The 15126-nt window shown below is 39.5% G+C and overlaps 1 protein-coding gene across 1 annotated transcript in view; it reads left to right on the top strand.

Moving 5' to 3' along the window:
* LOC126721183 (auxin response factor 6-like) overlaps window positions 1-14918 on the top strand; it is a 39137-nt gene extending 24219 nt beyond the window's left edge. The window contains exons 10-14 of the mRNA XM_050424211.1: window positions 243-318; window positions 459-606; window positions 707-1851; window positions 2408-2598; window positions 14296-14918. Coding sequence (XP_050280168.1) covers window positions 243-318; window positions 459-606; window positions 707-1851; window positions 2408-2598; window positions 14296-14500 — 1765 coding nt within the window. The 3' untranslated portion in view covers window positions 14501-14918. The remainder of the gene's footprint in view (window positions 1-242; window positions 319-458; window positions 607-706; window positions 1852-2407; window positions 2599-14295) is intronic.
* The last annotated feature ends 208 nt before the right edge of the window (window positions 14919-15126 follow it).

The following is a 15126-nucleotide window of genomic DNA, read 5'->3' as shown; positions in this document are numbered from 1 at the left end:
ACAATTTTTAATGTTACTGGTAGATGCTTTCACTCACTGTAGTATCACTCAGTTCAGAATCTTATATAAGATTATAATTTTTCATTTATATGAACAAAGTAAATGTCATTGGATGGATTGCTTTTTTATTATTTTCATCATTGTTATTTTCTTTCATTTCATTAATTGCATGTACTCTGAAGTTCTACTTGCAAATGTAACTAGGTAGGTACTTTTGCTCACCTAAGTATATTTTTGTCCAGATACATGGGTACTATTACTGGAATCAGTGACTTAAATCCTGTTCGCTGGCAGAATTCACATTGGCGCTCTGTGAAGGTTGGTTGAGAGAATTTGGTGATTTGGATGCCCCATAACTATGACATTCTGCTATTATAATTTGCTGAGATTTTGCTCAAAATTTGATCCTGTTATTAACTATGTAGTATGTGCTGTATGAATGTTGTTCTACTGTGCAGGTTGGATGGGACGAATCTACTGCAGGGGAGAGGCAGCCAAGAGTCTCCTTGTGGGAGATTGAGCCATTAACAACATATCCAATGTATCCATCCTCATTTCCCCTGAGATTGAAGCGACCATGGCCATCAGGACTACCCTCTTTTCACGGTATGACTGGTTTACCTACATGAGACAAAAGACACATGGTATGTTTTTGACTTGTATTTGTACCTTTTTCCCTGAATATTTTGAGTATGTTTGCTTCCAGGTCTAAAAGATGGTGATATAAGCATCAGTTCCCCTCTGATGTGGCTGCAAGGTGGGCTTGGAGATCAGGGAATTCAATCATTGAACTTCCAGGGGTTTGGGGTTACGCCCTTGATGCAGCCAAGGTTTGATTCTTCTATATTAGGTCCCCAACCCGATGTATACCAAGCGATGGCAGCTGCTGCACTTCAGGAAATGAGGACAGTGGATCCTTCCAAATGTTCTTCTCAATCTCTTCTGCAGCTCCAGCAATCTCAAAACGTTTCCAATGGGCCTAATTTGATTCAGAGGCAGATGTTACAGCAGCCCCAATCTCAAAATTCCTTTCTTCAGAGCTTTCAAGAAAATCAGTTGCCCACTCAAGCTCAGCTTCTGCAACAACAATTGCAGCATTACCAACCATATAATAATCAGCGGCAGCAGCAGCAGCAGCTTCAACAGTCCCAGCAACTACACCATTTGTCTGTCCAGCAGCAGATCCCAAATGTAATTTCTGCTATATCTAATTTTGCATCAGCCACCCAGTCACAGACTCCATCTCTGCAGTCCATTCCTTCACAGTGCCAGCAGCAGTGCTTTCCTGACCCTGTTGGGAACCCTATATCCACATCTGATGTTTCCCCTATACACAGTATATTAGGTTCATTATCCCAAGATGGAGCATCCTACTTACATAATTTGAATGGATCCAACCCTGCAATAGCTTCTTCCTCCATGTTACCCAAGAAAATCGCAGTTGAACCTCATCTTGCATCTGGTGCTGCTCAGTGTGTACTGCCCCAAGTGGAACAATTGGGAACACCACAGTCAAACGTCTCTGAGCTTGCCAGTTTGCCTCCATTTCCTGGGAGGGAGTACTCTGGATACCAAGGTGCTACTGATCCACAGAGCAATCTTTTGTTTGGGGTAAACATTGATTCCTCATCACTTATGCTGCAGAATGGGATGACAAACCTGAGAGATATTGGCAGTGAAAGTGATTCTTTGTCTATGCCATTTTCTACTTCAAATTTTACAAGTGCTACCGGCACTGACTTTCCACTAAATTCGGATATTACAACTTCAAGTTGTGTAGATGAATCAGGGTTTTTGCAGTCTTCCGAAAATGTGGATCAAGTAAATCCACCATCCAGAACCTTTGTGAAGGTAACAGGAATTTTATTGTCTTTTTGTATGCGTTCGTCTTAGTGTATTATTGGAATGGTCATGTGCCTGGGAGTTTTTCTGTTGGTAGTGGGGCCATGTTTGGTGCACTTTATCTCCTAGCTGTGGAAGTCCTTGCAGATGCATGTCATATGGCAATATTTCCCCTTTAATCTCTCTTCCGGGCGTGTCACCTTCAGAAGATCTTCATCAGTGTTGCCTATTATTTGAGACATTGAATTGACTTCTTCTTTGCAATTACTTAAAAAATAATAAATGATCTGCTTGCTTCATCCATACAATTTTTTTGGAAGGCGTTACCTTTACCTAGGCTGATATTTTCTTCTGAAACTCTAACTTAGTTATTTACTTTTGACTGAAAACTGTAATTATTTCTTGATGTGCATAATTTACTTCCAAGTGGATGATTGTCTATGCTTCCCCTTATTGATCTAATTTATTTATTGTTCAAATTATAGTGGCCGTTACTTGTTATTGTGGTTCTATTATTTTAAGACACCAGGTTTTTGTTTGTTCATAAGTGGTCTTATTTTGACAGGTTCACAAGTCAGGGTCCTTTGGGAGGTCACTGGAGATTTCCAAGTTCAGCAGCTATGATGAGCTGCGCAGTGAGCTCGCTCATATGTTTGGCCTTCAAGGCCAATTAGAGGACCCACTGAGATCAGGCTGGCAGCTTGTATTTGTTGACCGGGAGAATGATGTTCTTCTCCTGGGTGATGACCCTTGGCAGTAAGTTGTGAATTATATTCGTCATTTTCTTTTATTTGTTGGGATTGTACTATAGAGCTACTACTTTTTCATTCCTAATTTCTCAGGTTTTCCTGCATCTTTTTTAACAATTTATTCAGACATATATTAGTTGTTGACTGATTCTGGTGCTGGCACCAATTAAAGGATATAGAAGGGATTAAGGACAGCCTACATAGGGAATTATTGGTTTCTAGCTCTCCTTTGGTTTCTCTTTTTATGATTTTGACCAATCAAATATAATTTATGATTGGGTGCATGATTTTTTTACTATTAGGAGCTAGTTTATGAGTCTAATATTGATGTAATTAAAGAAGTTGCTGGAGAGTGCGAAGGAGAGCGCAACTACCTAGGGTGTGTTAGGGCCACAACATTTCAAGATGAGTACCCAGAGGGTGTTTAGAAACACTTTTGACTAGTGTATTCAGGTGTGCCTTAGCTCAGCCCAAAGTGAGTGACGTTTAGCAGAGTGAGTGCAATTTTCCACACGTGGGGCCAAGGATTGCAAAGTCATCTGGTAGTGGGAGTTGGAATAACGTAGTCTTTTCAAGTGTAATTTCTTTCCTAGGATTGAAACCAGTCTCTCATCCTAACTTGTTGAAGGTTTCTTAGGTAGAAAGGGAATCCATAGCTATCAAAGAGAGGTATCTTGTCCTTGTTTTGTTCCTCTCTTACACGAGATAAAAATATGGTGTGATATAATCCTAATGGTTGTGGGGTGTATCATCTTAGGTAGACCTTGGTTTTATGATTTAGATGTCACTATTTTTGGTTGTTTGAATTCATGTCTATTTTTTTTAGGGGAAGAAAAATCCAACTCAATCCTTTGCAACTCAAGCCGACTAAAAAGATGAGATGAAAGAACAAAAGAAAAGGCTAGACATTATAAGCTGAAGAGAGTTCAAAAAGACAATGAATGAAGATTCCATTTCCACTGCTAGCCCAATTTGCGTATGATATTCCTATCACTAGGTCTATAGGTATGAAGTCATTTGAAGACATACATAGTCAAAACCCTAAGAAGCCTTAGATTTTCTTCCAATATCACAGCATGATAGAGAACATGAGTAACTAGGAGCATCTGCATGTCATTTCCATGCATTACATCATGTGGTCAACAAAAGAATTTAAGCAAGTATGATCACTATAAAATTCATGCTAATTCAAATAGAACTTACAGTTGGGGTTATGTTGTGGTTTAATTAGGCCCGAGTGGGTTTCCCCCAGAGCTGTTTGGAATTGCTAGCCTAAAGTATTGGATTGTTCATCAGATCGAATTTCTCTGCCACTTTTGATATAGAGGACCCCTTTGCTCATAAAGGTACAATAGTCATACTAGAAGACCCTTCCTTTACCATTGGCAACCTTATCCTTGACCTTGTACCATTAAACCGTATGGTCTATACTCTAGCACATGAAGAATCTATTGATGCTATTTTGGATGAGCAGATTATTTTTGACAAGGATGGAGGTGCTCAATGTTTCTTGGTGTGTTGGAGAGGACGATTAGAGTTAGACTATACTTGGATTGCTAGCAACGAGTTGTAACCATGGTTTTAAAAACTAGACCAGTCAAAGAACCCGAAGAGTTAGTGCTTGGTTCTTTGGTTTGGATGAGTTCAAATCTTCTGTCTCACTCTTCATGCTCCACTATATACTCCACAAATAAAAACATGCCACATGTCCATCTAATTTATTAAATGTTAAATTTATGCCTTCTATTATTTCAATTACCTAAATATGATGAGTTATTTATTTATTTATTTTAGGAAATTGAAATAATAAAAGGCATAAATTTAGCATTTAATAAATTAGATGGACATGTGGTATGTTTTTATTTGTGGAGTATATAGTAGAGCAGAAAGTGTGAGACAGAAGATTTGGACTCGGTTTGGACTAGGTTCCAATCGATGGACGAACTAGTGACTCTTCGTAAATAATTTAATTAGATATAAAAATTATAAAAATAAATAATTAAATATATTATAAGTTTTGTAATTAATAATAATAAATATATTTAATTAAAAAATATATAATAATTAAAAAAAAAAATTTATGTAAGCTTTTAGATCTTAATTCTTATATTTAGAAAATAAAAATAAGAATATGTAACTAAAGTACCAAAAATATTAATATTACAAAGATATGACTGCGTTTTTTGCAGTGCATTTGCAAATTTCAAACTCTGTTTTGGTAAATTACTAATTTCAAACTCAATACCCTTCTTGTTTAGGTTTATTGTCATGTTTTTGGTAGTGTGAAGGAAAAATTCCTTGGAGCATTTATTTTTGGCGGTTCTTTTTTAAAAGGAAAGTAATGACGGTTTTGAAGGAAAATAATGCATTGCGGGTTAAAGAAATATTTGCATTTATTACTTGTGGAAGTCAAGCGATGGATAAGGAAGGTGTTGGGATGGAAAAAAAATTAAATAGAATGGAGGTGGGACGTTGGAGGAAAATGCGGAATTGACTCCCAAAAGTTCAAAAGCTTTTTGGTGGTGGTCATTCTTTATGTCAGAAATTATTTTTGTTTTTGGCTTTTAATGCATTGATGTGATTTCCTAATAAATATAAAATAATAAATGTCGTGGGGGTAGTACCCAATCTTACTTTCTCTTAGCTTTGACTGCATTAATGCTATCGTATTGATGAGAAATATTGTCAAAAACCACATTTTTGCATCAGACAGCTTGTCAAAAAACCAGTCTAACCGGTCTGATTTCTGATTCAGCTGGTCAAAGTGCTTGTTTCTGGTTTTTTTTGGTATTCCGGTTTTTAGCAAGAACCAGATCGGATTTAGGTCTGGTCCTTGATTGAACTGGTTGAACTGGCTGGTCTGGTCCAGTTTTTAAAACCATGGTTGTAATGGCTTGACCTTGGCATGATGGAGCACTACTAGAGTTATCACAAGTCACACTTGACGGGTTGAGTTCATCCCAACCCGAGAGAGTTGGTGTAGATGCCAGACCTGTGGATGATGGCAGATTGATGGGCATTTATAAAGCTAGGATTAGTTTTGATGGATTTTATTTAGTTTATTTGAATTTTGGTTTCATTTTCAAATTTAATATAATGTATATTGTTTCTTTACTTATTTGTTGTAACTATGTTATATTGGAAAATTTCCATAAGCTCGGTGGTGATTCCAAGTAGCATTAGGATGTGAATCTTAGGGCTTCTAGCAACTCTAGGTGGTGAAGGGTTGTTTTTGTTTTCCTACTTTTGCAACCCACGTGTTACATCAGACAACTTCAACTAAACCATTGAGACTTCTATGTATTCAAATATACGCCAAAGGCCTTGTAGCTGAATTGCCATCTCTCCATGCACAAAGTGCTTGGGGGTCTAGGGGGGAAAGGGTTCAAACTGCGGGGTTAGCAGCATGTTGTAATTATTTCTCAAAAAAAAAATATATATGATAATTCCTCTCTCCATAGCATCCACATCAAGCATAATGTGGCTAGATTCCAAACAAATGAAGAGTTTTTACCAAACTAATTCCTCCAACCAATTAACACACTAATGACGCTCAACATTGCACATTGAATTCTAAACACACAGAAGACGAACACTAGCAAATCATGTGCAACGCCATAGTGCAACCTATGGCTCAGTCTCTCCATTTCTATGCATTCTGCACCATTCAGCTGTACTATAACCTTTCTTCAATAAGATTGTCACAAGTTAGGATCTTTCCCAAGCTGTTGTTTGCACAAAGAATGCAACATCTTTTGAAGTTTTGGCTCACCATATGGTTTCCCAAGGGAAAAACATGTCATTAGAGCTCGGAAAAAACCTTAAGATATGAACAAATATTTATACCTACCATTACCTTTCATCCTTCATCCCAACTAATCAAGGCCTTATCTACTTGGCAATCAAAGATTCAATTTTCCTCCAATTCCAGTTCTCTAATAAACCTGATATTCCATGCGTGCATCCTCCCCTTTGGTTCTCTAAATAAGAATTAACTGAGGCATCCTTATCTACTGCAATTGCAAATAACTCTGGGTATACCTCCTTCAGAGAGTGATGCTCATAGCATTTGTCATGCTGGAATTTCATAGTTGCCATCTAAAATGCTCACGAGCAACAGAATTATCCCAACCTTCTCTAATACTTCTCCATAAAACACAACCTTCCCCACCACCCCCACCCCCCCCCCCCCCCCCCCCCCCCCCCAAAAAAAAAAAAAAAAAAAATTCAAAGCAACCATCCATCTCCACAAATGGCTGTCTTCCTCTTAAAACACCATAGCCAACCCAACAGGGCTTCATTATAGTGCCTAGCTTACATATTCCCTACTCCCCACAAGAAACGGTAGAGCAAATTGTATTCTAATCCATAAAATGGTATTCAAACCTATCTATCTTTGGAATGACTCTACCAAAAAATTTCTCTGCAACCTCTCTAGTCTATTTGCCACATAAGATGGAATGGTGAATAGTGAAAGATAATAGTTTGGTAAATTGGTGTGACCTTTTCAAGAGTTTCAATCTTCACCTTTTGACAAATATTAGTGTTTTCAACCCACTTACATGCTCTCCATTTTCTCAAAAATTGGATTCCACGCTATTCCTGCCTTAGAATGCGACACCATAGGCATGCCTAAAATAATTCGTTGGCAAACGCCCCCCACCTTACAACATTGTATGTTAGCCAGAGTAGCTATCTCTTCAACCTCTCCCACTGGGACCACTTTACTCTTACCAAGTCAACACAATACTATTATAAAGATGTTCCACATTAGTATCCCAAAAAAAATAACCACAAAAACAACAAAATCTATATGGGTACCTAATCGAAAGCAGATCGGCCTCTGGATTGTTGGGGGGTGAGACTTGTTGTAGGAAGCTTCTTCTGTACTGGGGTTTAGTGAATCTGATGAATGGTGGGCTGGGCAAGATTGACAAAGATAGAGATTGAAACTGTGAGTGCCAAGTTTTAACCACCCCCTTCTCCATGCCTACTCTCCCCCATTCCCCTCCCCCACCCCTCCCTCATCCTATCCACCCTCCTCCACCTCACCTTCACCCTCTACTTCAACCATCACCTTCTTTTTTTCCTTTTTTACCGCCCTTCCATATTCCTCATCCTCCCCTTCCATGCTTCCCTCCACAGTTTGGGATTTTCCCTTATCCCTACCCCCCTCCTCCATCATTGCCTCCCTCATCCCCACCACTTCAGGGGCCTAACCATGTTTTGCCTAAACTGTCTATTCTTGCACCTACACCTTTAGCCAAACCAGATATCCCCACCATTGAAACTCCACAAAATATCCCTCCTTTACCTCTATACTCGGAACATGGGGGTAGAAAGAGGTCGTTTCGTATTGATGCTAAACTTTTCTCTCTTTTGACGGGGGGAGGTCTGATTCATATGCTATTCATGAGACACGTCGGGATGTTAAGAGCTCTATTTGGGTTGGTCATAGGGGTATTGAGTGATCCTTTCTTGTCTCGCTAATATACGAGACTGGATGCCTAGTCGAGCTGTACTCTGTAAGAGATTAAGGGAAAATGGGAAGCTGTTAGAGTTTTGTGGGAGTTCTAACAGAGCCGGTCTTTTTGTAGTTATTGCAGTCTATTTTAGAGGGTCTAGGAGAGGCTGTATCATGATACCAGCAAGCTCTAATTATGCAGGCTGGTCTTTGTTTCAGAGAGAGTTAAAGCATTTTTTCTCTGGTGCAAAACCAGTTTCTTTGGCTGAAGTATCCTCCACAAAAGGTGGTGGAGGAGGTCAGTTTGCTAGTGGTGGCCGGAGTGGAAAACTTTTATCTGTTTTTGGTAATTAGTAAAAGTTCAGAAATTTTGAAAAATTTGGAACTATATTGGGGCAGAACGTGATTCATGGAGACCATACAGAAAATGGTTCAGTATTAATGGAAAAGTTTCAGTAAAAAATGGCAGACCCATGCGGGTTTTCAAATTTAAGTTGACTCCAGCTGTGTTGGATTTGAGAGTGTGCAAGCCTGAGGGTGGGAGAAGGTATGTGATTTGTATGGGTACTAAGGAGTTCAGAGGGGGCAAGGTTGTTGGTGGTGGGCTTGAAATTACAAAAACTTCAGGTGGGCTTGTTAAAGCTCAATCTGTGGCTACAGTACCCTCACTTAGTGAGGGTATTTTGGTCAACCCCCAAGACTGTTAAAGATCTCCATGGGTCAGTCTACGTGGGTATTTGGGGAGAGCTTGAGAAGACTTACAAAGGGTGTTGTTGGGTTGCCGGCAGGTGAGAGTTCTAGGCCATCGATGGAGTCAACGGTGGTATTGGAGATGCTGGAGGCTTCGACAGGAGTTATATCGGCGTTACCCAGACCCGATCAAGCTCTGGTGCTGCTCGCATCCAACCCAGTGGCTTCGCACCCTGATATGGAAGGTGATATCGTCAATCCGAGTACAACGGTGGAGTCGCGACATTAGTGGATGAATCAAAATCGTTTTTCCCCTTTGTCTGAGCTGGGTAACGAGATGGGTACTGATCAGATTACTAAGTCTGAGTCTTTGGGTGGATTTGATTTCACCATAAAGTCTTGTAAAGCTTACGTGTCAACAGCTAGCAGACTGGTACGGGTAAGTCACCTGAAATGGTGGGCTTGGGGTAAAACACAGCCCAAGCCCACCAGTCCATGTTTGTCCTTCCAGAAAATATCACGTGTTCTTCTGTGTGGGAGACACGGGAAGGGTCGAGGACCCATGAGGAAGAGGAATTGGATCTTCTATGGAGGAGGAATTGGAGCCTTCAGAATGGGTAAGAACGATGATAAAAGGATTTGGTACTTTTGTGGGATTCCCCATTGCTTGCTGCGAGAGACACTGTATTGATTTTTTCCAGAAACTTGAGAGGGTTTGGGAGCAGCAAGCGACGTTTGCTACTACTCATCGGACAAGCAACTCTACCCAAAAAGGTTTGAGGGAATTAAGGAATTTGTTTTCTTCTATTGATTATGATGGGCATTCTGGTAGAGGTACTAGAGGCAGTTTGACATCCTCTGGTTTGGGTTCGTCTGTTGGTCAATGACTTTAAAACTTCTATCTTGGAATGTGAGGGGTCTGAATGATCCTCATAAGAGAGTAGTTGTGAAGAACCTCTTAACGGAGTGGAAGTGTGATATTGTATGTCTTCAAGAATCTAAACTGGACAGCACTAACTCTATCTTGGTAAAAAACCTCAGGGGTAGCCCTTTTGTAGACTGGGGGCCCTTAGATGCCTTGCATACAACTGGGGGTATAATTCTGATGTGGGATAGAAGGGTTTTTGAGAAAATTGATCTGGTGGTTGGTAGTTTTTCAGTTTTAGTTTTATTAAAGGGAGTGTCAGATGGTTTTGAATGGATTTGTTCAGGGGTGTATGGACTGACTAACGGAAGCCTTAGGGATGCCTTGTGGGTAGAACTGGACTCTGTGAAGTCACGGTGGGATGGGGCTTGGTGCTTAGAGACTTGGCTGTAATTCTTTTAGTCCAGCTATGTTTAAATTTTAGGATTTTATTGCAAAACATTTGCTGGTGGATTTGCCTTTGGTGGGAGGTGAGTATACTTGGTTTCGAGATTCAAATAATCCGTCAATGTCCAGAATTGATAGAGTTTTGATGTCAGCTGATTGGGAGGAGCATTTCTTACATGTGTCCCAAAGGACTCTCCCTAGGGTGGTATCGGATCGCTGTCCTTTACTAGTGGAGGCGGGTGGAGTTTCAAGGGGGAAAAGCCCTTTTCGATTTGAAAATATGTGGCTAAAGGTGGAGGGTTTTGTGGATAAGGTGCGGCTTTGGTGGAATAGTTATCACTTGGTGGGGCTTCCTAGTTATGTTTTAGCTTGTAAGTTGAGGCTCTGAAAGGGGATTTGAAGCATTGGAACAAGCATGTTTTTGGAGATGTAGCTTTTAAAAAAAAGAGTCTACTAACTGAGCTCTTAGACATTGACATGAGAGAAGAGATGCAGGTGTTGACTCTAGAGGACAGGGCTAGAAGGTTGCTGGTTAAATCTGATGTAGAGTACTTGACTTCTTTGGAAGAGATTTCTTGGAGGCAGAAGTCCAAGGCCTTTTTTAATTAAAGAAGGTGATAACAACACGCGATTCTTCCATAGAATTGCCAATTCACATAGGCGAACCAATCAGATCAGGGAAGTGGATGTGATCAGGGAAGTGGATGTGGATGGCTTTCGTTATGAGGATGAATAAGAGGTTACGGATCAGGTAGTGGATTTCTATAAAAATTATATCAGGAACCGGAAGCTTGGAGGCCTACTATTGACCGGTTAGAGTTTGCTTGTTTAGACGAAATTGAGAGGTCTATGTTGGAGAGGGAATTTGAGGAGGAGATTTTTGAGGTTCTCATGGAGGTGGAAGGGGATAAGGCCCTTGGGCTAGATGGGTTTTCTATGGCTTTCTTTCAGAAATGCTGGAGTGTTTTGGAAGGGGATGTCATGGCATTTTTCAAGGATTTTCATAGCCAGTGTGTTTTTGAGAAATCTCTTAATGCCACCTTTTTGTGTCTGATCCCTAAGAAGTCTAATGCAGTCAATATTAAAGACTTTTGCCCTATTAGTCTAGTGGGCAGCCTTTACAAGCTTTTGGCTAAGGTATTGGCTCATAGACTCCGAGGGGTTTTGGATAAACTGATATTTGATTCTCAGAATTCTTTTGTGAGAGGAAGACAGATTCTTGATTCGGTTCTAATCGCTAATGAATGTTTAGATAGCAGGTTGAAGAGTGGCATCTCGGGTGTCATAGTTAAATTGGACATAGAGAAGGCTTATGATCGTGTGAATTGGAATGCCTTATTCTACCTTATGGAAAGGATGGGCTTTGGGGCGAGGTGGAGAGGTTGGATTAAGTCGTGTATTTCTACAGTTAATTCTCAATTTTGGTCAATGGGTCTCCTGCTGGTTTCTTTGGGAGTTCTCGTGGCCTGCGCCAAGGGGATCCTTTGTCTCCCCTATTATTCCTATTGGTTATGGAAGTGCTGAGTAGACTTCTGAAGAGAACAGAAAATGGTGGTTTTCTTTGCGGTTTTCAAGCAGGATCCCATAGACAAGGGGGTGTGCATATCTCTCATCTTCTTTTTGCTGATGATACTATTTTGTTCTGTGATGCTTCTAGGGACCAGTTATTATACATTCGGATGGTGCTAATCTTCTTTGAAGCTATTATAGGCCTGAAAGTTAATGTTGGTAAGAGTGAGATTGTACCTGTTGGGGATGTTGGGAATTTGATTGCTTTGGCCCGTATCCTATGTTGCAAGGTGGGCACATTGCCTATGAGATATTTGGGCATGCCACTTGGGGCCCATTATAAGGATGTGTCGATATGGAATCGTATTATAGAAAAGATGGAGAAACCACTATCTGGCTGGAAAAGACTTTATTTGTCAAAAGGTGGTAGGCTTACTTTGTTAAAAAGTACACTCTCAAGCCTTTCCACCTACTTTTTATCTTTGTTTACTATCCCTCAGGCCGTGGCAGCTCGGATAGAAAGGATTCAGAGGAATTTCCTTTGGGGGGGGCCTTAGAGGATGTTTTTAAATACCCTTTAGTTGCTTGGGATAAGGTCTGTTTGCCTATTGAGAGTGGTGGCTTGTGGATCCGGAGGATTGGGTTGTTTAACAAGGCCTTACTCAAGAAGTGGTTGTGGCGTTTTGGGAATGAAAGTAACAGATTATGGCGTCAGGTTATAGCAGCCAAATATGGTGAGGGGAGAGGAGGTTGGTGCACTAGAGGGGTAAGAGGTTCTCACGGGTGTGGGATGTGGAGGAGTAATAAGGAAGGCACAGAGAAGTTCTTTAGTCAAATTCAGTATAATATGGGGGAAGGTTGCCGTGTTAGTTTTTGGCGTGATCCTTGGTGTGGGCCTATTCCTTTGAAGGAGCTTTTTCCAGCTATGTTTGCATGCTCTCTTTCTAAAGAAGCATGGGTCTCTGACTTGGTAATATCTAATCTTGAAGGAAATAGGAGCTGGAATTTACTTTTCCTTCTGGGCCTTAGGATTGGGAGGCAAACACTGTTTATTCCTTTTTTGGGCTTATTTATTCCTCTATGCCGAGGGGTGAGGGGGATGATCACTGGGTTTGGAGATTGACCACGTCTGGGGTTTTTGATGTGCGTTCTTGTTATAAGCTGTTATCTAGTCCTAACACTGATGAATTTCCTTGGAAGGGCATTTGGTGTGCAAAGGTGCCTAAACGGAATTTCCTATGGACAGTAGCTAATGATGGGATTCTCACCATTGACAATCTCGTCAAGAGAGGCCGGTTTCTGGTTAATAGGTGTTGTTTATGCTATTGTGATGGGGAATCAGTGTATCACCTCCTTCTTCATTGTAAGTTTTCTCATACCTTATGGAGTGAAGCTTTTGCAGTGTTTAGGATCCAATGGGTAATGTCAAGGTCAGTTAGCTCTTTTTTCTTTATATGGAGAAACTGGTTTGGAAGGCATCGTTTGACCATTTGGAATATGGTCCCGGCATGTTTAATGTGGTTAGTTTGGCAGGAACACAATACCCGCACTTTTGAAGACAAGGAGAGAACATTAGATCATCTAAAATCTCTCCTTTTTGGTACTTTGTTTCTTTGGGCTCGTATTTGGGGGTGTACAAATTGTATTTCTTTATCTGATTTTTTAGCCTCTAGTTCCTTTAGTTCTTGATTTTTTTGTATCCGTTTCTTGTTCAGAGTGTTTACTATTGTGAGCATGATGTTCAGTTTTTTTAATATAAAGTCTTATTACCTATTAAAAAAAAATAGTATTATTTGCAAAGAGTAGATGTGTGAATCATGATACTATTATCTATTCCTTTCCTGATTATCAAAAAAATAAAATAAAACATCTACTCTATTACTAACTGTAAAGCTAGAAAATAAAACCTTCCTCCTTAGTTCTCAACATTCTATTCAGTACGTCCATAAATAGTGAGAGACAATCACTTTGCCTTCAGATCCAATTCAATTAGGCTATGGTTCCCAGATGGAGCTTGGCCATTCCCTTCAAGACTTGCTAGGTCACGTCCAGACTACCTTACTGGCATGACAAGAATATAAAAGTAAGGCAAATAGAAAGAGTCTAACCCAAATCAGTGAATTGGCATCCTGCATCCCGGAATGTGAATTTTTGTCACATCATTATGTTTATTTATTTATTTGGTTTTATTCCAAACTTGGGAAATTGTGTTTGCAATGCCAAAAGCATTATGGAAGAAATGCAATGAGACCTTGTCTTAATTTAGATTCCTACACCCAGGCTTGGACCAATAAATGAATTGTTCAAAAATTGTTTTGGTAAAACTTGGAATGCTGCAACAAAAGGCAACAAGTTCATTAAACTGTTCAAGCCCTAAAAAATATGGATTTCTATGAGACAATAGTAGCATCAAATTATTGGGACTCTAAAGCTTGGAGTCTGGCCTCTCTGAAGATGGCTAGCATTTGGGGTAATATGTACTTTTTAAGTTCATCTACCTTCATGTAATCAAATTCAATGACAAATATTGTGAGGAGTTCAAATTTCATTCCAACACATGGACCTTTTAGTGCATATGCTTACTTCACTTTGGATTTGTTAAATATAAATTTTAACCATCATATATTTTTGGAATAAATGCTCAAGTACTTTTGATAGTCAGCATATTGATTTTGGTGATGTTTTAACCTGTTTGGTTCAGTTCATTTATACCTTGCTTTCTTCCCCAGGGAATTTGTAAACAATGTATGGTATATAAAGATATTGTCTCCAGTAGAAGTGCGAAATTTGGGCAAAGAAGGGATCGATCTTGCAACTTCTGCTCCAAGTCGCAAACTGTCCAATAGTAGCAGCAGTTGTGATGATTATGTGAGTCGTCAGGACTTGAGGAATTCAAGCAATGGGATTGCGGCAATGGGGTCTCTTGACTACTAAGGCGTATGCTTCAAATCAGAAAATTAAGAATTAGCTGCTAAAGAATGTTTAACAATATCATGTATCGTTTTACTTGTACGGATTAGTGGCATTCTCATAGACTTTTGTGGTTAGAGAGTTGTAGTACTTGGAGAAAGTCTATCTAAAGCTTGTATGTCAGCTTATAACTGTAAATTATAATAGGAGACTGTTCCCAGTCTACGGTCTACCACTGGAGTGTTTAGTTTAAGTGTATTCATAAGGAGAATGAGATCTTAATGATAGTAGTTTGCTTGTCATCTTATATTGTAACTTATAAGATGAGATTAAAAGACACATCTTGACATTTAATCAAGCGTGAAGCTTTTAGTTTTGGCTCATGGATACCTGAAGGGTGGTCATTCAAGACAAGTAAAGATATCAAATTTCATTTCTCTTATTTGGCTTAACTTTCGAATTGCAATTTACACTTTCTTGATATAATTTAATTTAATTTTCTTTGAATTTGATTGATATGTTGCATGGGTTACAGCCTTTCTAATACATAGTTACATTGAATTTAACTAGTAAGTTGTACGTGCGATGCACAAATAATGTTGTAATACTTTATGTAAATTTTTTAAGGAAAATGTTGTATGTCTATTATA

This window comes from Quercus robur, chromosome 4 (assembly GCF_932294415.1).
Source record: "Quercus robur chromosome 4, dhQueRobu3.1, whole genome shotgun sequence".
Taxonomy (NCBI): Eukaryota; Viridiplantae; Streptophyta; class Magnoliopsida; order Fagales; family Fagaceae; genus Quercus; species Quercus robur.
The sequence above is the reverse complement of the archived record's forward strand: the minus strand, read 5'-3'. Positions and strand labels throughout refer to the sequence as shown.